This window comes from Papio anubis, chromosome 2, assembly GCF_008728515.1.
Source record: "Papio anubis isolate 15944 chromosome 2, Panubis1.0, whole genome shotgun sequence".
NCBI classification, from domain to species: Eukaryota; Metazoa; Chordata; class Mammalia; order Primates; family Cercopithecidae; genus Papio; species Papio anubis.
The window spans coordinates 60,132,370-60,158,861 of record NC_044977.1 but is presented as its reverse complement, the minus strand read 5'-3'; the positions used below and the strand labels follow the sequence as shown (position 1 = coordinate 60,158,861).

At 46.5% G+C, this 26,492-nt stretch overlaps 1 protein-coding gene across 13 annotated transcripts in view; it reads left to right on the top strand.

The window, feature by feature from the left end:
- Positions 1-26,492, top strand: part of ITPR1 (inositol 1,4,5-trisphosphate receptor type 1) — a 354,333-nt gene that overhangs the window by 256,919 nt on the left and 70,922 nt on the right. For all 13 annotated transcript variants that reach the window (XM_009200308.3, XM_009200306.3, XM_009200305.3 and 10 more), the window contains 3 exons: positions 16,554-16,734; positions 18,564-18,817; positions 25,034-25,234. In XM_009200308.3, coding sequence (XP_009198572.2) covers positions 16,554-16,734; positions 18,564-18,817; positions 25,034-25,234 — 636 coding nt within the window. The remainder of the gene's footprint in view (positions 1-16,553; positions 16,735-18,563; positions 18,818-25,033; positions 25,235-26,492) is intronic.

Below are 26,492 nucleotides of genomic sequence, written 5' to 3'. Positions count from 1 at the left end.
TGGGTATCAAATTTACTCCTTAATTTACCTCAGGAAGTGTTCTAAGAGGAAGCCACAAGATTCCATACCTGCTATTGTTGTTTTAAAGCTAGTGGATTTTTTTTTTTTAATCCTCCGAGGAGGACTTGACCCTGAGGGTTCCTAACTTGGACGACCATGCAGAGCACCCTTAACTTGGAAATCTGTATCTGCTGTTTAAACTTTAAGATGATTCCTATCTGGATTAAAGTCCTCAACCAGCAGGCCGAGGCAAACTCTAAAGAAAAACAAGGTCATGCTGCATTTTTTTTGGTAAGCACAGGAATCAACAAAGAGATGTTATATAACTTCTATTTATATCCTCCTTGCTCACTATCTGCAGGCAGACAAGAGTCGCTGAGAAGGGATTTAATGAGCTCTCTGGGTTTGCTCACCTTCCTGAGCTGGTAGGAACCAGCTTGTTCTCAAATGCGTCAGTAAAGAATCTGGCTGTGGGTGGGCGGCCAGGGTAGGTGGACTGAGTTGTTGCTATGGTGTTTTTTAATTCCCCTGTCTCTCAAAGATCTCACTCCCCCCTTCCCTGACTCCTTCCTTTTGCCCCCTTCCTTTCTTTCTTTCTTTCTTTTTTTTTAAATCTATAAGCTTCCTTGTTTCTCACACCTACTCATGATTCTTGGAGCTGTCTCCGGAAACAGAATATTTTCCCTCTTCTTCCTAACTGCTCAGCTCCCCCATTGTGTAGCCCCAGGACATCAGAAGTTGTTTTCTAAGGTATATTTTTTCCACCCTCCCCTGTTTCTTTTCCCGTGATTTTTTTTTTTTTTTTTATTACCAACCCCTCCATCAGAGGGACCTATCCTAGGAGTCTTCCATCTTGCCTGATAGAAGTTTTCTCTGGCAGATTCCAAATTCAGATTGCTCCAAAACCAGATGAAGTGTATTGCTAGTTGGACAGTCGGTATGGCCTGGAGGAGAAGGGCCGTTTGTATTTCCATGCATCCTCCTTTGTCCTCTTGCCCTGGGTGGAGTGATGACGTCTCCATCTCCTCTAGTGTGTTAGAAAATAGAACCGCAAGAAAACAAGAGAATGGGTTTACCCCACAGTCATAATTCCTGGAGCTTGGGTAACTCCTGTTACCTGAAGGTTGCAGGTTGAAATTACTCAGCTTGCATTTAATTAAAAAAAAAAAAAATGCTGCCCCATCAGATTCTCAGCAGGGACGATGAATGCACCTTGCTGAGAACCCTATGGCTGCCCAGGGAGTGGCCCCCTGCACTCTGGCCGGCCTGGTGGTGGCCACAGAGGCTTTTGACATGGCTCTGTGTTGTCCGTTACATTCCCACCAGAGCAGAGGCACTTAGAAGATGTGAGTAGGGAGGTTAGGATAAAAAGTTCTTAGAAAAGAATACATAGTTCCATGAGGACAGGCTGAAAAAATTTTTTAAAAGCCAAACCCACCCCTGCCTTGCCCAGAAGTTGTGCAATCCTTAACAGCAGTAGCCTGTTTGAATAATCAGAGGCAAGCTGACTTCCCTTTATTAACTTCTGTTAGAGACATCTGCATAAAATATCCCCGGATTCCAGACCAAGTAGGTAATTTTTTTTTCCCCTCTGAGTAACTGGAGGGACTTTCCCTTTGGAAATCTTCCAGCAGAGTTAACTTCGTGGTTGAGACTGTTTTCTCATTATAAGTTGCCAACAGCTAGATTCCCGATGCAGGGACAACGAAGGCACCTCACATACACACTTGGACCCCCCGCTTCCCTGAGAACTGATTTGATATTCACAGTTACCTCTGGTTCTTCTGCCTTGACCCTCCTTTTCACTGAGAAATCTATGCCCACTCACATTGCTCACATTTCCTGAGTTCCTCTGAGTTCCTCTTTGAAACTGTCAGAGGCTCTCTCAAAGTTTCTACCAATTTCCTATGCCTGGGTTTTAGACTTTTCATCAAGATGGCCCTGACACTGAAGGGGATAGTCCTGTAAACCCTCTGAAGTCTTCAAGCCTCTTTTTCCCCCTGGAATTCAGGACTTTAAAAATATATGTATTTGATTGCTGTTCGAGGAGGATGTGTTTCAGTTGCCCTTACCATACGGTATTTGAGAAATATGTTTTTATTAGCCTCCTTGCAACACAAACCCACAAACTGTTCAGCCCAGAGCTTGTAGCTATCAAGTCTGGGGAGGAAGCCAGGTTTGGAGACGGAAGGTGCACAAATGATCATCCCTCGTGGGCTGTAGTTAATAATGCAAGCCGCTATGTCACTGGGGCCGGGGTAGTTAACAGTTAACTCGATGGATTAAGGATCCCCAGCCAGGCTGAGCCCATCACAGAGTTATGTGCAAAAACCGGATAAGCCTGTAGAGGTGACACCACCACATCAGCCGCCTTTGGCTGGTCAGCAGTGTGTGCTGCATTTTCCCACTTAGCAGGAATTTGAAGCTTTCACATGCAGGGATCTTCTGGCCATAAAGTTATACTTCAGCTGCCATGGATGCAAAGCTTGGCTTGAGTGTTTTGGAATTGCACCTCCTTCAGGATTATTGTTCATTCATTAATATAGTAAATTTTTTTAAAAGAGAGAGAAGAGGCCTTGCTATGCTGACCAAGCTGGCCTTGAACTCCTGGGCTCAAGAGATCTTTCTGTCTCAGCCTCCGGAGTAGCTGGAACTACTGGCTTGTGCCACCACAGCCGGCTTAATATAGCAGATGTTTATGTACTGAGCACTCCCTGGGTGTCAGGTGCTGTACACATTGGCATTAATACAGTCAGGGATGAGACCAACATAGTCCCTGCCCTCCCGGAGCTTACAGTCTTGTGGGAGACAGAGATAGGAAATCTGCTCATAATCAGCTAAATCACAGCTTCAGAGAAGTGTGAAGGGGAAGCAAACAGGGGCCACGAAGGGTGGTCAGGGAGGGCTTCTCTAGGGAGATGCCATTCAAGCTGAGACCCAGCAGATGGGAAGAGAAGGAGCTGTGTGAAGAGTAGCAGAGGGCAAGAGTATTCCAGAAGTGGGTTGGCTTGTGCTTGGGATGTTGGAGGAGCTGAGTAAAGGAGGCCGACGTGGTCTACCCCATGGCGGTCAGTCGGGGGCAGAGCTGCGGAAAGTATTTGCTCCACCAAGGTGACGGGCTTGTCATCAAGTGGGGGCTGGATGAGGTGATCTCTGTGGTTCCTGCCAATCCCTAGTCAGTGCTTCTAAAGGGCACCAAGTTGGCTTGGGCCTGTCCCCTGCTTGGATATGCACTGCTGCTGCCAAAGCCCTAATATACAAAGCAGCTTTACCCAGATGAGTGCTGTGTGATTTCACCCTGCCCTGCTCTAGCCTCTTGGCCATCTGTACATCTTACTGTCAGCTGCCAGGGATGCTCTCTGTGACCATGTGGAAGTTACCTGGTGGGCCAGCACACAGCAAAATGGGTCTGTGGGTGGGGAGACATGAAAAGCCCCAGCACATTCTGCTCAGGACTAGACTTGGCTGTACCCGAGAGTCATTTGAGTTGGGAAGAACTGGAGTTGACTAGGGGTGACTGCAGAGTCTTCATCAAGGAGGCACTTGCTTTGCTTGATGCTTTGCCATCTGTGAGCCAGTGTCCTTGCCTCCAGCAGGGCAGGGTGGATTTACTTTTTTCGGCTTCTACGGCCAAGTGTCCTTGTCACAGGTGTGTGGAGAGCAGAGAAGGGAACGTGGCTGGTGTAGACATCGTGCTGGTACTGTGTGGGCTCTCACCTGTTTTCTCTCCTGTACTCCTTGCAATAGAGCCTCAAGTGGTTCTCCTCCTCTTTCTCCATTGCAGATGAGGAAACTGAGGATAGAAGTTAATAAATGAGCTGTCCAAACCCACCTAGTTCCTAAGTCCCCCCTTTGCATATGTTTCTACCTTGCTAAAGATGCAGGATAGAGAGCTCTGTCACTGAGCCATGTGACTGCACACACACAGAAAATGGGTGGGGCAAGGAATATTCTTGGCATCAGTATACATTTCAAGTTGAATTCCCTGGGAACTCTGGAGCATTGAGGACAGGAAACATTGATTGGTGTTGATTCATTGCCCCTCGGGTACACAGAATGGAAATAAGACCTGGGGAGTTGGTCCCAGAGATCAGCTCCCCTAACCCTGCATCTCCTACTTCAGCCCTCGCTCTTCACGATGCAGATTGCCACCCCCATGGAGGAATAGCACCCAAGTCACTGCCAGGTCCTCAGCACTGGACCCTCCTCCTGGGAGGATGACTTAGTGATAGAATTTTCCAAGCACCTCTTGTATCTGTCTTTTCAGGGTTCATGAGACAAGGTAGAGGTCTGATGAGGAGGTCTTCGTGTCCTCCTGGCCACAGTTCCCACAGTGATCATGTGGGTGAGCCAAGACAGGACCTGAGAGTTTCACAAGAGCCACCAGAGGATACTTGTCATTGAATCATAGAACCAACCCTGGAAGCCACCCTCAGAGGCTGGCATGTGTCTCCTGCAGCCCAGACATGCAATTCACATTGTTCATTCCTTCTTTATGGACTGAAATTTTAAAGCCCCTCTGAGTCCTTGGGCAAAAGTCTTTCCTGAGCTCTAACCAAACTCTCCTTTGCTTTAGAGTACCTTTTTAATAAGCCTCATGTTGGCTTGAACAGCCACCAGAATACCTTCTTGCCCTCCTGGAGGATTACTAAGGAGCTTCCTACCACAGTCCCCTTCCACTTCAGGCAAATTTTGAGGTTGCGTCTATTTTATGTCTGTTTTCAAAGGTGTCGTTGATTTGCCACTCCACTGGTCATCTTCGTTTTGTCTGGAGGCTTTCCAATCTTCATGACTTGGCTGGACGAGACAGACGGCAGTGCCGTGTATCCCCACAGAAGATGCTGGCCTTTGGCATCTGTTTGACCACTGAACCCAGAGAAAATTTGGAGTGTCCTTAACTTCTTGTTCCTAGGTCGGAACCACAGGGTTCTCCAGAGTGGTGGCTGGCCTATTTCTCTGAAATCCGGTTTTACTGTTAAATATTGCTGGAAACAGTGGTTGCCAGCAGCCTGCCTACACCATCAGAGGCTTCCTAAGATAATACCTTTAAATTTATTTTTTAGGAGTTACTGTTTGTTGGTTGAGTTGTTGATGAATATGTGTGACACAGTTAGTGTTCTGATCCACACAGGGTGTAGGGGACCACGTTGCTTACCAGATAGGGCAGAGCTTTCCCAGTAAGTCCCAGTTCCCGTGGGCACTGGGAGACAGGAAAGGAGAGCTGTTAAGCTTTCTGTCTCAGAAGAAAGGTGTTTTTTTCCTCAGTTTAAAACATTTTTTTTTTAGACATGGGGTCTTGCTATGTTGCCCAGGCTCGTCTCGAAATCCTGGGCTCAAGCAGTGCTCCCACCTGGGCCTCCCAAACTGCTGGGATTACAGCTGTGAGTCACCACACTGGACCCTGAAACGTGTTTTTAATAGAACAGGTTGGACTTTGTTGCCTGAAGAAAACTGAATTCACCTTGAAAATCATCATGAAGATCCCCTGCCTTAGCCTTGACCCTGGAGCTTAGGCCCTTCCCTAGAGCCCAGTAACCAGATTAATAAGAGTGAAGGAAGGGTTCCTTGTCTGCCACCTTTTCTCTCAGGTGTCCGGCATAGCGACGGGCGTCTGCCCCACCCTTACCTGGCAGGGTAGTTGAAACAGGTTTGTCTCTCACTTGTTAAGAGGTGACTGTACAGTGTGGATGAGGGAGGACCTTGTTTCAGAAAAATGAAATTGAAATGTTGACCCCTCTCCAATACAGACTTGCTTCACTTCATCACTTCCTTTCTACTTGGAAGTTATTTCTGAACTCATTAAAGCTGGAAACAACCTGAGAGAGGTTGGTAAACTGAGAGCTGCAGATGTTGGCTGGTTGAAAGCCATCAGACCTTGCAAAAAAGTTTTTGTTGGGGTGAGTGATAATTTATGCCAAGAGAGTGTCCAATTCTGAATGCCCATTGTATTAATGATTAGACCCTTTTCATAGGTCAGAATTTTACTGAAGTCAAGACCGGTCTAAAGTGTTGGAAAATGCTTTATGTGGAAAGGCTTGGGATTGTTTGAGAGGAGGGTCTGACACAAGCTTGTATTCTGCCTTTGGGTGTGTTAAACTTTGACAAGTGGAAGCAACGATGTTTATCTCTGCACATGCAGAAATTTGGCTTCTATAGCTAGTGAAATTTCAGCCAAATTTTTTTTAACTTTAGGTTTGGGGGTACCTGTGAAGGTTTGTTATATAGGTAAATGCATGTCACAGGGGCTTGTACAGATTATTTCATCACCCAGGTACTATGCCTAGTAGCCAATAGTTATTTTTTCTCCTCTTCTTCCTCCTCCCACCCTCCACCCTCAGGTAGATCCCAGTGTCTATTGTTTCCTTCTTTGTGTTCATGAGTTCTCATCATTTGGCTCCCACTTATACGCCAGAACGTGCGGATTTGGTTTTCTGTTCCTGCATTAGTTTGCTGACGATAATAGCCTCCAGCTCCATCCATGTTCCCACAAAAGATACAGTCTTGTTCTTTTTTTATGCCATCCAAACTTAAAAAAAAAAAATCTACATTGTGATGGTTAATGGGAATTGCTATTCATTGTGTTTTTGCTGTCAACTTAGAGGCCATTCAACCTACCAGAACCAACTGGAATTATCACTGGATGCAATTTGGATACTAGTCTTTGTCCATTTACATAACACCCAGCTCCTTTCTGGATCCACTTATCTTATACCTTCCCTGGAAAGGGGTATTGTTGTTAGACAACTGTAGCACCTTCCGTCTGAGTAGTTCTTGGTAGTAATCAAAGTGTTTTTCACACCTAATGTTTCATAACAGCCTTACTGGGCCCCAGCTTCCATGTGATGCTGACGTGGCAGGTGGTAGGACCCTCATTTTTTAGCTAAAGAACCCAGGGCACAAATGAGGTTAAGTAAATTGCCCATGATCACATGGCTGGATAGCAAGGAGCCAAGGCCAAAATTTCGGTTTCCCGACTTCCAGTTCTCTAGGCACGCTCTGCCTACTCAGGTGTGTTTTATTACCTAGTTCAGGGTTCCTAGTCTTTGAGTTTTGATTGTAATCACTGGTTTCTAAAAGAAGGACTCCAGACCCACAGCAGTCATTGTGTGACAATGGTTTTGTTAATAATTTATTACCCCAGCCCTGGCAGCCCTTCAGCTTGCAGAAGGGGATTGTTTGGGAGCCCATATTAACAAATGTATTAAACGTCATGGGAAAGTTGAGGCATTCAAATGCATGTGTACCTTCCGCCACTATTCTTTACTGTGAGAGGAGCCTGTTTATGCCTCTGAAAGACCTGGTGGGTAGGAGTAGGGGTGGGGTGGATTATAAAATGCCAAAAGGTGTTCAGAACAGGACAGACTCCTGCTCAGGGGAGAGGCGTTTAACAGAGCAAGTGGTTGGGAACAGGGCTGAGGCGTCAGACAGGTGGGGCTTGGGTGCCAGGGCACTCATTAGGTGGATGACTCAGCAGGCTACTTCTTGGGGCCTCAGTTTCCTCATCTGTAAACTGGGAATGATAATGGCACCTACCCCATCGGGTAGTTCTGAGGATTAAATGAGATAATGCACGTAAAGCACTTAGCACCCAGCAAACTGGAAACGTTCAGTTGCCGTTCACTATAATAAAACTTGCAGAGAGAGGGTCCCTAGAGAGTGGCGAGTTCTCAGTTAATCACAGGTGTAGGAAGACAGCCAAGGTAAGCCCCACCTCTTGGTAGCCACTGGCATTGCTCTGTCACCCACAGAGTATCTGTTCAAGCTGGGCAGGAGTGGGTTAGTCTGGTTGGAGATGTCCCCTGAAATCCCTGAGACTCCCAGAGCTGATGTGGAAAGGGAAAAATCAAAGATGCCCACAGAGAATTTACCTCAGCCCGTGGAAACTCCAGCTTTGGCTCACTGTTCAGCAGCCACATTTTTCAAATTCTTGGCCTTAGTGTGAGAACTTAAATCATTTTGCAGCAGATAAGTGAGCAGCCATGGTGTCGTGGGCTGGATGGGTCAGGGCCGTGTCTTATGAGGCAGTGAGATGGAAAATCCCATTCTCTGGATTCTCTCAAGGCCCAGAGCGAAGGCTTCTGAAAGGTGGACCAACTTTCAGAGCAGATGGAAATGCTTTTCTTTGGGGAAGGATCCGAGTCCCGCAGTCGTCACTCTGTGCTGGACTGCTCCCCTGCAAGCCATCCCTGCTCCCGCCAGGCTCCAGCCTGGGACACATACATCTATGCTCCCCACCACTGCCCTGTCCTGCAGCTGAGACGCTGCAAAGGGGCTCCTCCCCCAGAATGGCCTGGTGGCCCAGGAAGGGACAGGTAGGCTGGCTCACATTCCAGGAAACGCCATGATCCTTGGACTGCAAAGCCTGGCTTCTCCCCTGAACTTCCCGAATTCTCGGAAAGATGGCTTCATGGGTATATGTCCAGGTCGTGGAGAAGACTTGTCTCTCCTATTCTTCTCTCCAGGACCACTTGTTTACACAGTTTGATTAGGACTGTGACCTCTTGCACCTAAAGAAAGGAGTGTCCCCCTTTGAACTAGGTAATAAAACACACCTGGCTAGGCAGAGAGTGCCTGGAGAACTGGAAGTCAGGGAACCTAAAATATGGCCTTGGCTGCTTGCTATCCAGCCATGTGATCACGGGCAATTTAATGAACCTCATTTGTGCCCTGGGGTTTTTAGCTGAAAAATGAGGGTCCTACCACCTGCCATGTCAGCATCACATGGAAGCTGGGGCCCAGCAAGGTTGTTATGAAACATCAGTTGTGAAAAACACTTTGATTACTACCAAGAACTACTCAGATGCAAAGTGCTATATGTCTAACAATAGTACCCCTTTCCAGGGAAGGGTAAGATAGGTGGATCCAGAAAGGAGCTGGGTGTTATGTAAATGGCCAAAGACTAGTGCCCAAATTGCATCCAATGATAATTCCAGGCCCTCTGTCTCCCTGCTGTCACCAGGGTGGCCACCACTGTCTGCTAGCCCCTAACCTCAGGGTGGCTCTTGTTCTTGAAGCGAGGCAGGCTCGTCATAACCATGCTCCATGGCTTTGCAAGGACTTGCGGGGCCAGGGGAGGATGGGGAGCCAGGCTAATTAAGCAATCTTTTATTATTTTCAAGTCTGATCCAAAAAGGTAGTTTTGTTATTCTTTTAATCTAAGACCCTGATTCATTGGCCCCTCTGCAGCTCAGTCAACCCAAGGAGGGAACATTGTGTACTTGACAATTAGCAGAAGGTGAGAATGTAAACTCGGGTTGTGGTTTCAACCAGCCACACCCCAGTGTGGTCAAAAGTAACTGTCTTGGGCAGTCGGGAGAGGGAGGTTCTGTGTGACCCTGGCAAGTCCCTTTCCCTTTCTGGGCTTCAGTTTCCTCATCTGTGGAATGTGGAAGGATGGCCGACGTGGGTGGTTTTCAAGTGCTGCTCTCCTGGAGTTCCAAGGAGTTTCAATGGCGAGAGGGAGGAGACCCTCTTTGCTCTGCTTCATGTGGATCTGTTTTGCTTTTCCTCTTTTATCTAGGGGGGTCTTTATCTAAGATGGTGTTTGGGGACTGGAGAGGGAGCACGTTCCCCTGCTAAAAAAGGCATTTGGAAACTGCTGGAATCCAGTGCTTCCAGCTGCAGGGTTCTGTGATCTGTGTTCTCTTGCTTGTGGTTGAAGGTTGGCTGACAGCAGCCATGCCCACTTCCTGTTCCCCCTTCCCAGTGGATTCAGGATGGAAACGGCCACTGCCGGGGTCACTGCCTCACCCTGCCCCTGCCCTGGCCTTTTGCTTAAAGCATATCGGGTCAGACCTGTCATCAGGGATGTCTGGGACTGGCGCTGCGGATCTGCCCACAGACCAGCTTCGTGTCTTCTGCTTCCCCTGCCTTTGACTCCGGCCTCACTGCTGGGGCTGGTTGTCTGTGTTGGTTCAACATGCAGACAGGAGGAGAGTTGGTTGTGGCTCTGCCACAAGTCACTGACCTCTCCTAACCCCAGCTCTCTCATCTATAATGTGACAGATTTATGAATGATGATATCTGCCTTGGCAATCTCCTAAGACTCTGGTGAGACAGCTTATATGGAAAGGGCTCTGGAATCAAATGTGATTTGGAGATGACTGGAGGGTAAGGAGGGATCAGCCTGGGGGCGGGCAGACGCTGTTCCCTGTGGTGGAGAGGCAGCCTCAGAATGTGGCCCCTCTACAGAGTTCCCCAGCTTTCTGGCAACAAAGCAGACTTTCTGTTATCTTTTTAAAATTATTATTATTGTGATATAATTGACATATAATCATCAGCACAGATTTTAAATGTAGACTTTGATTAGATTTGACAAATGTTTTTTACCCATTATACTAGTTTTCTGTGGCTGCTGTAACAAATTCCTACAAACTTAGTGGCTTAGAGTAACCAAATGTATTTTTTTATAAGTTCAACATGAGTCTTACTAGCTAGACGAAAGCAAGTGTTGGCAGGCCAGTGCTCCTTTCTGGAGGCTCTAGGGGAGAAGGCTTCCTTGCCTTTTCCAGTTTCCAGAGGCCACCCACATCCCTTGGCTTGTGGTCCCTTCCTCCATCTTCAGGTTTAGCAATGGTGAGTGGAGGCCTTCTCACATTGCCTCTCGCTACCCTCCTCTCCTGCCTCCTGCCTCCACTGTGAAGGCTCCTTGTAATTATGTTGGGCCCACCTGGGTAATCCAAGCTCATCTCTCTACTTTAAGGTCAGAGATTAGCAGCCTTTGTTCCATCTGCACCTTTAATTCCCCTTCGCCACATAAGGCAGCATTTTCACAGGTTCCAGGGACTAGAACATGGACATGTTTGAGGAGGCCATTCTGTCTACCACACCTGTGAAAGTGCCGACTTAATCAAGACGTTTCTTTTCTTCCAGAAAGTTGTCTTATTCCCATTTATAGTCCTTTTCTACTCACAACCCCCTACCTCCCAGAGGCAACCACCATTTTGGTGTTTTTTTTTGAACATTTATTTTAGATTCAGGAGGTAAATGTGCAGGTTTGTTACCTGGGTATATTGTGTGGTGCTGAGGTTTGGGGTACAAATGATCCCATCACCCAGGTGATGAACATCGTACCCAAGAGTTTTTCAACCCTTGCCCCCGCCCAAGTACTACCCAGTGTCTCTTTTTCCCCTCTTTATGTCCGTGAGTACCCAATGTTTATCTCTCACTGACAAGTGAGAAAATGTAGTATTTGGTTTTTTGTTCCTTCATCAATTTGCTTAGGAAAATGACCCCCAGCTGCATCCATTTTGCTGCAGCGGACCTGATCTCAATCTCTTTTATGGCTGTGTAGTATTCCATGTTTTATATGTACCACATGTATCCAGCTCACTGTGGGTGCCTAGCAACTATCATTCTGATTTCTCTCACCATCACCTGATGTTTTCTGTTCTGGGCCAGGTTTATGTTGAAGGGCTACCTCACATCTGCCAGGTGGGGTGGAGTGAAGAGTTTGAAAAAGTAAAATCTCTGATGATTTGCTCTTGGTCAGGGTGAAGAGGGATGAATTGAAAGAGGTTCGGAGGAGGGGGAGAGAGGGAGGCGTTGTCGTGTATAGAGGGGCCCTGCTTCAGGAGCCTGGGGCGGGGAGGCTGTGCACCCACCTCCTCTGCTCTCAGCTCCCACCAACCGTAGGGAGACAGTCCCGAGGAGGACACTCCACTCCCCACCCACACCCTGCATCATTACAGAAAGAGGCTTAATGAACAGGTCTGGGACTGTGTGGAGGGCTCTTGTGTCTTTAAGTCTAGGTCACACCAGGTACCAGAGGGGGCAGGTGAACGCCTCCAGCAACCACAGCCAGCAATTCCAGAAGGCCCTCCCTGGGGACAGCCACCCCTCTGCCTCCTGTCACTCCCAGGGTATGCCCCTTCTAAGGAGAAGTATGTTAGTTCTTTACCCACACTACCATCATGTTTCACTTCTACTCTCGCAACAGATACCACTGCTTCTTTTCTAGAAACCCCACTTCTTCCTTCGGGGGTACCTTTTTAAGTTTTTTATTTCACTGGGACAGAAGCCTCACTATGTTGCCCAGGTAGGCCTTGACCTCCTGGGCTCAAAAGATCTTCCTGCCTCAGCCTCCGGAGCAGCTGGGACTGCAGGTGTGCGCCCCAGCACCCGGCTTGGAGTGTCTTTATTTGGCTTCTCAGTCAGGGGACTTACACCCTAAGCCCTTGCTTGTCCTCCCTGTTAGAGCTGTCTTCACCTGGGCATCCTGGGGAGACTGCGTTCTTCGTAGTTGGGTATCTTGGGGCTGTGCTAAAATATTTGATGTGTACTATCTTTCAGGGCCCCCTCAGCGCTCCAAAGGAATAATCATTGTAACTAGCTCTGTGGGTTTTTGGGCGAGATAACATGTGAAGGTTTGCCTGAGCTCCTGGTAGCTCGAAAGCAGTCAGTGAGTGTTAGCTATCGTGTTACTGTGGTGATCTCACTGAGCCTTCATAACCATCCATGAAGTACGATTGTTACCTATTTTGCAGATGAGAAGATTCGGGTTTCGGAGACATTGTCACTTCCTAAGGTGACCCTCGCTAGTAAGTGGTGGAGCTGAGATCCAGGCCTTTCCGACTCTGGAAACATAGCTGTCACCTTGCTATCGTGTCCTAGCTGCTCACAGGGTTACCTTCACCTTGGGGTTTTCACATTCTACTAATGTAATGGTAGTAGAAAAACAAAATTAACACCATCAGTTTGCACTGTACTGAGCACTTGGCTTGCATCGTGGCAGCCCTTCCATGTGGATTGAGAGAGGCTGGGCAGTGTGCCCAAGGCCACAAAGCCAGTGGGTCAAGGACCTGGGACTCACACCCAGGCAATCTGATTGCAAAGTCTGCCCTGCTAATTCCTCTGTTAAGAAACGCCTTCCCAGTGTGGCAATTCCTCAAAGATTTAGAACCAGAAATACCATTTGACCCAGCAATCCCATTGCTGGGTACATACCCAAAGGAATATAAATCATTCTGTTATAAAGTTACATGTATGCATATGTTTATTACAGTACTCTTCATAATAGCAAAGACATGGAATCAACCCAAATGCCCATCACTGATAGATTGGATAAAGAAATTGTAGTACATAAACTATGCAGCCATAAAGTGTGGAATACTGTGCAGCCATAAGAAGGAATGAGATCGTGTCCTTTGCAGGGACATGGATGAAGCCAGAAGCCATTATCCTCAGCAAACTAATGCAGGAATAGAAAACCAAACACCGCATGTTCTCACTTATAAGTATGAGCTGAACAGTGAGAACACATGGACACAAGGAGGGGAACAACACACACTGGGTCCTGTTGGGGGAGGCGGGGGTTGAGGGGGAGCATTAGGAAAAAGAGCTAATGCATGCTGGGCTTAATATGTAGGTGATGGGTGGGTTGATAGGTGCAGCAAACCACCGTATATTTACCTTTGTAACAAACCTGCACATCCTGCACAGATACCCTAGAACTTAAAAAGTTGTTTAAATTTAAAAAATTTATTAAAACAGAATTTTAAAAAAGAAATGTCTTCCTTCCGTTGAGGCACTGGTTATATTTCTCCTTTTGATACCAAGAGTAGTGTAACTGAGCACACCTCTCATTTCAGCTTGACCTCAGAGCCCGGCCTGGGACTCCTCTGAATCCTCATTCCCCATTCTCCAGTTCCCAACCTATTCTCTTTTTGATCTTCTGTGCTTACGCGTGTCTTCTAGACCTTATTATCCCTTTTATTATTTTATTGAGCACATTCTATTGATAAAGCTGCTTCGAACCTGTGAGCAAGTGAGTACTGGAATCAGTAATGCAAAGCAAACACACACAGCAGTGTGGCGTTCTCAGTGCCTGGCCCTGCCTCATCTCATAAGAGCTTCCCTTACCCTGACCCTCGCGGTTGACAGCCGTTGGGTCACCTGGCTGGCCGTCAGACAGTGCGGTCTGTGGCAGGCTATCTGTGTGTGTCGCGTGGCGCTGCTATCAGATGACAGATGGCGGGCTTTATTTATTCATTTGCTTACTTAGTTGAAGGGCTTTTGTTTCCTTGAATGACCAGATTGTCCAAAATGCTTTTAAAGCTGCTTCTGTGCCACAAGAACAGGGTTGGGATACAACTGAAGCGAATGGTCCTGCACGGCCACCTTCTGGTGCGCCTCCGCTTTAGCAGGCAGTCCCCTGTGAGCCCACATGGGTGAGATGTTGGATGGCCTGTCTTGGTGGGAAATTCAGTCACCATAATTAGGTGGCTTCAGGTTGCATTCTTTGTACCCACCATTTTTTTTGTCTCTTTTGTTGATCTGAGGGTGCAAGAGCTCTCAAAGAAGTGAACAATTGAAAGTTGCTTTCTCTTATTTGAGCAATTTTCTAGAATTCATTTATTTTGGAGATTTATTTCTGTCATGTCCACCAAATATAAAAAGGATCCAACTGTGGGGAGGGAGGCATCCAGTTATGGGGAGCCATAAAGTGTTGGGTTATATTCATTCTTTTATCAAATAATCATGGAGTGCCTTCTGTGTGCCGGGTCTCTTCTAGGAGCTCTGGGGGCAGCTGAAAACCACTGAGGTGAGGCATCTGCCTTCATAGGGCTTGCACTCTGCATAAGACAGTAAGCAGGTGAACAGTCAGTGCGACAGTGCAATTCAGAGGGCTCGATTGCTGTGAAGAAGATAAAACGGGGCATGGAGAATAAGCAGTAGGCTTGGGAGCTGCTGTAGGGGCAGCCTCACTGAGCAGGTGGCATTGGTGGTGGGCCCAAAAGATGAGGAGCCCTAGCCAGGGGAAGAACCAGGAATATAAGAATAGGGCAGTGGCATTGAGTGTCTGCCACAGCACTGTTTACCAGCAGCCTCCTGGGTCACTTTTGTAGGGATGAAAGGCTATTTAGTAAATAGTTATTATGGTGTTTGTTGAATTACTGTGTGTTTTCCTCCTGAGACTGTCAATTTCATGGGTGGAAGGTCTAGGCTCGTTTTTGCTCACTTCTCTTATAATTGATATAGTGCCCACCTCGTGACAAATGCAAAAATAAGTAGTGGGTGAGTGGGTGGGTGGGTGGATGGATGGATGGATGGATGGATGGATGAGTAGGTAGATGGATGAGTGGATGGATGGATGAAATAGCAGGAAACCTAAAAGAAAAGAAAATAGGCAATAAAGGGCAATGGAGGACACTACAGACTTACCTTCGTTCCAGAGTGGGAATCGTGAAGGCCTCAGCGACACGCAGGGTGACAAGGCCAAGCATAGGGGAGGTGGTAACTTGTGTCCTGGCATTTGGCAGTGGCTGGAGAGAAAACAAACCAGGGAGCACAGGCAGGAAGGATGCATCCTGTGCTGTAAAAAACAACTAGAGGTAAACAAGAACAGTTAGAAGGAAGAGAAAGGGCACGACCAAGAAGTGCATTGTAGGCAGACGGGACAGATGTTTGTCCACAAAGTGTGTGAGTCGATGGCTGGAAGAGTCAAAGCAGCTGAAGTTGCATGTTGATGATGGAAATGTGGTGGTTCCCTAGGGCTCTGCTGAATCAGGCATTGGGGTGTGTGTATGGGTAAGTTTCAAGAGTTAGGGGGCTTTGAGAAGGTGATAAGATTTAAGATCTTTCTGGGTTTGGAAGCCTAGGACTGCCTTCTATAGGGAAGTGCCATCTTTCCAAATGGAAGGATTTGAAATTGGCAGAAGATCCCCTGGAAGAAGCAAATATATTGTTTGGAGCTTTGTTTTTTAAATGACCGTATTGTATTTTTATGTAAATAATTTACAACAGTGTGGTGTTTGCAAAGGGGTGAAAAGCGAATACTCATAAATGAAGTTGAGACACCATATTGTGTTTTTCCATCAACAGTGTATACTACTGCTTGCAGTGGGTCCAAAAACAAATGTGTATCCAAGAGGAGAGCTACCTGTTCATTTTGAGCTTCTTCATTTAACCACTCTTACCTGTCCTTTGAGACCCGATTTGAAGATGACCTTTTTCTTGAAGATTTTAGAATCACTATAGCATAGTGTCATCCTCACCAGCTCTGAGCATCTATAATATAATTGTGTAGCTTCCTGAGCACTTTTTACTTAACATAATTTAGTCTGATTTATGGACGTGTCATCCTAACCTGTTAATGAGCACAGGCAGCATATCTTATTCATGTGTATATTTTTGTTAGGGCTCTTCCCAGGGGAAGAGTGCATAGAAGCCCTTAAACAAATGATTGCCCCTGCAGTAATCCCCCCCCAAAAAGTCAGTTTTCATTATTAACAGTGTTGTTTTGCGTGTGTGCAAGGGTGAAAGGGAGTTGTTCTTAGTTGGCAACAGTCTGCCTATGACACTCCAACATGCTCCCAAAGCCTATGTGTCTGTTCCAGTCACAGCAATTTGTTTCAAAGACTCTGTGTTGAAAACCTCAGGCCTTAGAACCCAGAGAACTACAGTGTGTGGAGTGGTCCTTAACGTTGACCTAAACTTAGATCATGTGTGAACTTTTGCAACTGGCTCTGATCTTCATTAGGTTTTGGTGTCATGAGTGGGGTGCAGTTTCTGGTCAGTTACAGTGTTCACAATCCATGGATTTTCCTTTGCAGCACTCCTTTTTCTGCCGTTTGACAGAAGATAAGAAGTCAGAGAAATTCTTTAAGGTGTTTTATGACCGGATGAAGGTGGCCCAGCAAGAAATCAAAGCAACAGTGACAGTGAACACCAGTGACTTGGGAAATAAAAAGAAAGACGACGAGGTAGACAGAGATGCCCCATCACGGAAAAAAGGTAAATGTTCTTCAGTCTTCAGTCAGCTGGACCTTGAACAACGGAGGAGTCCTTGTTTTCCTTCATTGTTTTCCTTACTTCTGTGTTCTAAAATGCATTATGATGGGAGCTTTCAGAAGAAAAGCCAGCCTGGTTATGACGTAATTCTTCCTCAGTGACCTGAGCTGAAGCCCTGCTGCTCAGAAGGATCTTCCTGTTTAATAAAGAACATTCCTCTTGGTCAAGCTTAGGGTTTTATTGGCAAGGGATCCATGAATATTCTTTTCCTGTGATTTATATTTAATGTTAGAGAAAGTTGAGGGAAATACGTATTTTAAAACTGGGTGTCAGTCCTTTGTCAGATAATGTTCTTTTGTTTTCTGAGGTATTGGAAAGCTTATAAAGCTTTTTATCCAGTATCTCACCAGAAGAGAAGTCGTACTGGGGAGTGGGTAGACCCACAGGTGTTGGAGTCAGGTGGTCTTGAGAAAGTTAAGCACCCTGAGCCTCATGTTTCAAGTTTAGAACTGGGTTTCTCAACCACAGCACAAGTGACATTTGGAGAATTCTTTGTTACAGGGCTGTCCGGCTGTCCTGTGCACTGTAAGATATTTAGCAGCATATACATTCTCTACCCAGTAGATGCCAGCAGCATACCCCTACTCCCAGAATGTCTCCAGACATTGCCAGTTGTCCCCTGGGTGGGGTTGGAGGCAAAATCACCCCTGGCTGAGAACAGCTGGTCTAGAATGGAGCTAAAGAGAAGAAAAAGAAGAATGGCTACCATTTGCTAAATGCTTACTAGGAATCAGGCACTGTTCAACGTTCTTTTTTAAAAACAAAATCTTGGCTCTGTCTCACTCTGCTGCCCAGGCTAGAGTGCAGTCGCACGATCATTGCTCACTGCAGCCTCAAACTCCTGGGCTCAAATGATCCTCCCACCTCAGCTTCCTGAGTAGCTGGGACTGCAAGTATGCACCACCACATTTGGCTAATGTTTAAAACAATTTTTTTTTTTTTTTTTTTTTTGGTAGAGATGGAGTCTCACTATGTTGACCAAGTTGGTCTTGAACTTCTGGCCTCAAGTGATCCTCTTGAGTAGCTGGGATTATAGTCCAGCCACTGTGCTGACTGTTCAAAGTTCTTTACAATTCCACTCATTTCAAACTCATGTCACCTCTGCAAGATAGATAAAATTGAGTTATCCCCATTTTACAGGCGAGGGGACTGAGGCACAGAGAGGGTAATTAAGTCATTATGGACATGCAGCTAGAAGGCAGTGGAGCCAGCATTTGAACCGAGCTTGTCTGGCTGCGGAGTCAATGCTGCTAACTGTAATGCCATGGTTACTTCACAGGGTTATTCTGAGGATGAGATAAAATAACACAAAGTTCTTAATCATGGTGCTTTGACAGTTACAAGCTCAACATAATGCTAATCACAATTATTGTTGTCGTAATGACAATAATAATTGTGATTAGCATTATGTTGAGCTTCTTAAGAACTTTCTTGAGATATTATTCATGAATGCTCTCCCATTTTAAAGATGAGGAAGCTGAGGCCCAGACCCTTATATTTTTGAGGTTGACAGAACCTGTACTAAGGCTTTTCCTCTAAAACATATCACATGCATAGGTGAAATGGTAGCACCACAAGTAAGGTGGCAGGGCGTGGCTCAGTTTTAATCCTGTCTGAGGACTGAAAGCAGATTGTGACTTCTTGGAGTGTTTTGCCAACTTTGAAGATCTGTAGGAGATACAGGAATGTAGGTTTCTGAGTGTCACCTTTGGAGTGGTGAACAGGGACCATGAGGACTCTGCAGCCTTTCATGCCTTATGCTTGCTTTCTAGCTAAAGAGCCCACAACACAGATAACAGAAGAGGTCCGGGATCAGCTCCTGGAGGCCTCTGCTGCCACCAGGAAAGCCTTCACCACTTTCAGGAGGGAGGCTGATCCCGACGACCACTACCAGCCTGGAGAGGGCACCCAGGCCACTGCCGACAAGACCAAGGACGACCTGGAGATGAGCGCGGTCATCACCATCATGCAGCCCATCCTCCGCTTCCTGCAACTCCTGTGCGAAAACCACAACCGAGACCTGCAGGTGAGGGCCTGGGGGCGGGGGCATGGAGGGAGCTCGGGCAAGGCTGCCAAGGCCTGCCTTCCTCTGGTGATTCAGCACCTCTCACTTGGGCCAGATTGCTTGAGCCAAGGATTCAGCAAGGTTCTTTTTTTATCTTTTTTCTTTTTATCTTTTCTTTTCTTTTTTTTTTTTTTTTTGAGATGGAGTCTCGCTCTGTCGCCCGGGCTGGAGTACAGCGGCATGATCTTGGCTTACTCCAACCTCCACCTCTTGGGTTCAAGCAATTCTCCTGCCTCAGCTTCCCGAGTAGCTGGAATTACAGGAGTGCACCACCATGCCTGGCTAATTTTTGTATTTTTAGTAGAGTCGGAGTTTCATCATGTTGGCCAGGCTGGTCTCGGACTCCCGATCTCAAGTGATCCCCCCACCTTGGCCTCTCAAAGTGCTGGGATTACAGGCCTGAGCCACCAGGCCTGGCCAGATCAGCAAAGTTCTCTGATGCAAAAGCCTGGGTCAGTGATGCGTCTCCTTGTCTGTCTTCCTGCTGTCTCCACAGAGCCAGAGACCACATTTTGTGCACCAACATAGGTGCCTGCCCCATATGTATTTGTTAAGTGTCTGTATGTGCCTGTTTATGTGTGTGTCTTGTAGTCTGTCACTGTTAGACATCTAGGTGCTTAGGTAAAAATGGGATGGATGGATGGTTAGATAATTAAATATTTTAGATTTCTAAAATTGGATACATAGAAAGTTCTGATTAAATATTTGTTGACTGAATAAAGGAAATGGCTGCCTTTCAGTGTTTTACAGAAAGAGGTGCTCAGAAATCTTTGCTGAACTGATTATTCCAGAAATCGTTTGTTCATTTTGTTGTTGTTTTTGTATAACCATGGCCAAGGTTCGTTAGGCACTTATGATATCCTGGATCCTTAGTGTTGCTTGTATGATTATATTTTATAGAGAAGGAAACTGAGGTGCAGAGGACACAGGGAGTGCAGAACTAGGACTTGAACCCAGGCATCTGAACATCTCCTTATGATGGAATGTTTCCTCCTAAGACACTTCAGTCAGCTATGGTAGTTCTGTGTAGTTGGGTTATGAGGGTATGGAAAGGAAATAATGCTAGTCCAGATCTGGCCAGGGGAAGGCGCAGCCTTTAAATATTTACCTGGCTGACCTTATCCCCCAGGTGACTTGATGCCTGTCACACCTTGATTGTGGCTACACAGTTGGTATTGCCACAGTGAATTGCTCTCACTTAAAACTTGCCACAGATCCTATGCCTGGATTAGCTAAGAAATTATATTGTTAATCAGTAAGGCAAACTGTGAAATGGAATTGAGAGAAACCTGCAACATTAATACCTTCTATAGTTGTTTGAATTTTCAATCGGGTTGAAGAGCCTCAACTTTGAAAAAGCATCTGAGATCTGAGGTCATCACCTGGCCAGATCTGACTCATGTTGGAAAGTGAAGGAATTTCACACACACCCCACTGTCGGCCAGGCTGGACCCACAGTACCATGTGGCTTGCATGCTAGTGGGGGCCCCTCCAGATGAGGTTGGTTCTTTCTTTTCTTTGGTGCCTGGCCCATTTCAGCCTGTGGTGCTCCCTGCTTGATCCCTGTTGCCATCTGAGTGTGGGATCTCAGCCATCAGTTTCCTTAGTTTTCTTGTCAGTTGCTCAGACTTTCCTCTTTTGGGCTTTAGAACACCTCAGCCCTAGATTTTCTTGCCAGGACTGTGCAGTCCAGTTGGGTGGAGCAAAGCACTTATGTGCCCCAAAGGCTCAGGGCCTGGTAACCATCTCACTGGCTGATAACTTCTATCTGTAGGCCACTATTTCCCCGACATTGTCCACCCTCCACCTTCCATAACCCTACCACTAGTCACAGGGTTCAGGCAAAGGGGGAGTGAGTGACCCACAGAGGACTAAGCCTGAGCAGCTCAGCTTGGCACCTCTGTGGATGGGAGTGGGGGCACCCTGATGCTGGGGCCTGTTTCTGGGTAGAGCATGGTGATCAGTGCCCCTGTACTATTCCCCTGTGCAGGTGTCATTGGTCTCTGCCAGCCTTGGGGTCCACAGGGGAAGTAGGTTGAGATGATGCCCAGGCATGTGTGTGTCATTTAATCAATATCAGTGAATCCCTGCTCTATGCGCAGCATCCATGGTAACAGGACCTCACCCCTGCCTTCACAGAGCTGAGTCTAGGGTAGCAGCCACTCGAACTGAATGGAACCAGCCACTCCTTAGAGGAGAGGAACCAACCCAATGCAGGTCCTAGAAGGCCTCTTAGAGCAGCTGGCATCTGCTGAGTTCTAAGTTGATGAAACCCAAGACTGCCTGGAGTAGAATCCCTCCATGAGTGTCAGAGGGGTAGTGCTAATGTGCTTGTTCCCAAGCTTAGCTCTGGTGGCACGGGCTTGTTCCGCCTTCCCTCTTTCCCTAACCTTCCCTCCCTCGCCCATACACCCACTTCCTTCCACTGTGGAAGCAGAGTAAGGCTTTAATTGCAGAGGTCCATCATTTCTTGTTTGGAAGTCTTCAGAGTTTTAGTTTTAGCTTAGCTTTTTGCAGAATTCTCCTTTGAATCCAATGTCCTGGGAACCCCATGGACAGAAGCACCTTTTAATGAAGTCCTTCCAAAACTCGTTTCTCAGTGCCTTGCTCTATGGGAAACAGTGCTGTGAGGTGTTGGGGTGTATAGTATATTTTAACATATTTTAACTTAAAAAAAAGACCTAGCAACATAATGTTTGAAGGTATCATAAAGATTATCCAGTTCAGTGCTTTTAAACTTTTTGGTGGGCGGGGGGCGCACAGGATCCTTTGTTTGAATATCTTATGCAGAAATACACTAAATACTGCAAAGGAGAGCAAAACTGCCCTGTTCAGAGTGGAAACTAGAGTGCTCCCTCACCTACGAGACCCCTGGGATGGCAGGGAGGAATTGCACGGAGCCCCCAGGGTTCTGCAGGGCCCAGTTAGAAGCCCGTGATCTGGACCAGTGGTTCACAAGGATGGAGGTTGGAATCATCCTTAAAAACTCTTGCAAAATCAGACTCTCTCAGGTAGTGACTTGCTGCAATACAATTATTGTGTGTAGAAATCCACTTCTCCAAAAAATAGTTTTCAGCAGGACTCAGCCACTCTGAGTGCCATTCTGTGGCAATATCCCAGAACAGGGGGTGGGTCACTGTGTCCGGGATTCCCCTTGGATCGGACGGAAGGAGAAGGCATTCTCATAAGGAGAGAGTGTTCGGCTTCCTGGTGTAAAGCAGCTCAGAGTCAGCGCAGAGGGAGAAGGAATCTGGCCTTTTGCAGCAGCAACCTCTGGGCTCCTGCCCGGAGTCACTTGTCATATTTATAACCTTAACTTTCCTGTTGGTAAATGTTCAGAAGAGATAAAGTCACCAAGTCTCACTTTGCCAAACAGGCAGTTGCTGCCTTAAGCAAGCCTTGTTTACAGTGGTCAGAAATGTGATGGGAAAAACCGCTCTTCAGCCAGTTGGCATGTGTTTGGGGGCCCTCCCCTGAGAAGCTGGCTTTGCTCTTCCCCCTGGGGCAATGAAGGTCCTGCTCTCTTTCCGCCAAAGTCTGTCTAAGCACAGACTTAAAGTCTTCCATTTCCTTAACCCACCCATCTCAACTTGGTCCCAGACCCTCCAAGGAAGACTGCAAAAAGGGCAGAATTTCTCTAGCCTGGACAAGCCAGGGTGGTACATGCTGAAGGGGAGTTCTCTTCTCTGAGAAGGAGTTCCCTGTGCCTCGTAGCGAGCAGCGTGCCTCTGTTTATGGAGAGGGCCAGAGGAAATGGATCTGAGTCTGGGACAGATTCCGTCCAGACACTCTGAAAGCCATGAAAGATGGGAGAGGCTTTCAGGAATGGGCAGCCATTGTCTTCATGGGGAGTTTGAAACACGTGGGCCCAGCTAGCCTCAAGGACTTCCTGGTCCTCTTCCCTCCATTCATTTCATTTAGTTCAGATTATTTCAACCAGTGTTTGCAAAGCACCTGGTAGGTGCCAGTCCCTGTGCCAGCTGCTGGGCACCCAGCGCTGTCAACGTGGTCCTTGGTGAGTTGATCGGCCCCTCTGTATGCACATCACAGGGTGCGGAGGGCCGGAAGAGGCGACGCGCAGTGCTCCCATCTCACTGGAGCAGGGCTCAGGGGTCGGAGGAGCTTCCTAGAAGTGACTTTAGACCACATCCTGAAGGAAGAGGAGTCATTCAGGGTGGAGGCCCTGAGGGCAACAGGCAGAGGGCATTGCCTGGTAGGAGCCCAGAGGCCAGGCAGAGAATGAGGAGTGCTTGAAGTGTGTTGTAAATACTGGTTGAAATAATCAGAATTAAATGAAATGAATTCACTGGGAGTGGTAACAGAAGTTTGAGAGACATGTTATAAGGTATAAGACTTGCCGCTCAGATGTTATAAGAGTGGCCTCTCTTTCATCCACAGAGACTTGGTTGTTGGTTTAGACTGCATCCTTAAGTCCTTTTTCTATATATTCTAATGGGAACATTTGTTACGTATTAATCTATATGCCTTTTTAAATTCATTGGGAGCAGTAACAGAAATTTGAGAGGCAGATGGGCTAGGAGAGCCTTGCTGTGAATTTCAGCCATGGACAGCCAGGCCCTCTCCAGAGTTGTCCCAAACACTCCTCCTGCGCCCCTGCACAGAGCGGGGCTGAGCCAAGCCCTCACACAGGTAGTGTCTTCCCTGAGGAGCTGGAGCAAGGCAGAAATGGCTATGAAATCCTCCTCTGGTTTCCCTTAGAGAAACAGTTGAGCCCACACAGTCCCAAATCATCTATTCTCCCTCCACCTCCCACCTGGACCTGAACTTGTTATGAAGCAAAAGGGATTTGGGTTAAGTTGTAGTGGGGAAAAAGGAGGCGGTTAGTTTGGTGATGAGTCAAGCATTGAACTTGGTTACCAGCTCTTAACCTGTGCATTTACAAATGTTTTAATTACACAAGGAATATGTGGATATATCCTTTTTATAAAGACGAAATGAATGTAAGTATTTAGTTACAAGAGTTGCCTCTCTTTCATCCATAGAGAATTGGTTATTGGTTTAGACTGTATCCTTTAGTCCTTTTCTATGTATTGAAATGGGAACATTTGTTAGATATTAATCTATATGCCTTTTTGAAAAAACTTGACAGTGTATCCTAGAGATCTTTCCATATTGGCACATATGGATCTACTCAGTGTTCCTAATTTATAATATTAAATGATATAGATATACTGTAATTTATTTACTCCTCAATTGGTGCGCAATTAGGTTGTTTCCAGTTCTTCACTGTCACAAACAGTACTATAGTGAACATCCAATACAGACTTTGTGAGTAGAAGTGAATACTTCATAGAAGTGGAAATTACTGGGTCAAAGATCATGTCCATTTTATCTTTTCATATTGCCCAGTTTTTACAGTAACCATGTCGCTTTGGTAACTGAGAAAGAGAACATACATAATTAATTTTTGCTTCTTTTTAAGAACAGATTACTGGAGCCTCTGAAAAAAATCTCCTCATTAAAATACTCTATTTCTCAAGTTGGGCGAATGTGGCTTTTTAAATTTTGTTGAGGAAGTGTCTTGCTCCTATCTGTGCCTCTTGTTTACCTTTGGAACTCACCTGGAGAATACCTGCTCAGGCACATGCGCATAAGCACACACACATTTACTCACACTCACTCCTTCCCTTAATCACAGAAATGGTCAAACAAGTAATCTAGGCTCCCTCCACAGGGCACTCGGAGTAAGCCAGCTAATCACACCCCCATTTTATGGTGAACCGTCCCCAGCGCTGGGCTCCAGGCATTCAGCACTCAGACCACACCATCATCTTTAAACAAAACCACTGCCCTTGGAAATGTCAGATGCCTCTGAACTTAACACCTGATGGAAGCTGGGGTGGGCAGGAGTGAGGAAGGGGTAAGAAGTGAATGGAGAGACGAGGACTCAAAAAGATGACAGGAGTCAACTGCACTGCATTCCATATACTGACACCTTGGAGAGCAGGTTGCATTGTTGAGGGCCATTGCCGTACACCAAGTCCGTGGGCTTATCATCGTGGTGGCGGGGGGTACACTGACTCTTCCATGCTCTCCCACGTGGCATCTCTCTGTATAATTACCAGCCTATGAGAGGCTATCAAAATGGCAGGATGAATAACGTTTCCCTCTTTTCTCTGCCTTTGCTCCCCTAACCTGGGGACTACTCAATTGCAGAACTTCCTCCGTTGCCAAAATAACAAGACCAACTACAATTTGGTATGTGAGACGCTGCAGTTTCTAGACTGTATTTGTGGAAGCACAACCGGAGGCCTTGGTCTTCTGGGCTTGTATATAAATGAAAAGAACGTAGCACTTATCAACCAAACCCTGGAAAGTCTGACCGAATACTGTCAAGGACCTTGCCATGAGAACCAGGTAATTAAATTTCTGTTTTGGGATGGGGAAAAAAAGTGTCCTATTTTAGAAATGTTGACAGAAACTAGTTCAGACATCACGAAGCCTGTGCCCGTTGGCCTAGGGAGTCAGTAGGACAGGAGGCTGTCTTCCAGCAGTTGAGAAATAGCCATGGTGTTTCATGATACTTCAGAACCTTCCTAATGAAAGGCATTGGAGGGGCAGTCTGTGGTCTCTTTCTTTGCCTAGGTTTGGCTTCCTTTGATTTGGTTTGAATGTCCAACTATTCAACTTGACTTCTAGGAGTAGGCAATAAAGCAAGAGTTAAATGAGAACCAAAAGACAGTGATCTATTTTAAATACTAGGGGATTTCAAAGAGTGACTACTCGAAGGACGTTTAAGCCTAGCTAGAGAGAAGAAAATTACTACACGTGAGACAGCTTGAAAGTAATACAAGGACATTTATAGTTGAGATTTAAACATCATGGACATTCAGGGAAAAGAAAGACGAGATAGTCTTGACTTTGGTCTCTCAAAGAGGTATATTTTGGGAGTACAACCCAGTAACTTCTTGTCTTGAGTAGAGTCGTTGCTTATACATGGCATCTTAAGGATTTTGTGAGTTTTTGCATTGTGCCAGGTTGAGTATGTTTTTTTGTTTTTTGTTTTTGTTTTTTTTTTTTTTGGAGACAGAGTCTCACTCTGTTGCTCAGGCTGGAGTGCAGTGGCATGATCTCAGCTTACTGCCTCCCGGGTTCAAGGGATTATTCTGCCTCAGCCTCCCTAGTAGCGGGGACTACAGGTGCATGCCACCAAGCCTGGCTAATCTTTGTATTTTTTCAGTAGAGATGGGGTTTCACCATATTGGCCAGGCTGGTCTCGAACTTCTGACCTTGTGATCCACCCACCTCGGCTTCCCAAAGTGCTGGGATTGCAGGCTTGAGTCACCGTGCCCGGCCAAGTATGATTTTTAATCCCAAATTATAGCTTCATCCTGACTGGAGAGGGATGACTGAGCTTTCAAATGGTCAGTGCTAAACCCAGCAGCCAGGTAAGGTTACTTGTATGACTTGGGGAGCCAGGCCCTTCATTCAGAGGAGAACGGTTTATAAGAGACAACTCATTGTCTATTAAAAACCTGGTCTCAGTTGTCTGTGAATGTGAGAATAGCATTTTGTGAGATGCACTTTCCTCTCCCGGTTCCCTCATGAAGCAGATGGTGTAGTCCTAGTTAAAATGAAAAGGAACAAAAAAATACAACAGGCATGGGGAAAGGCT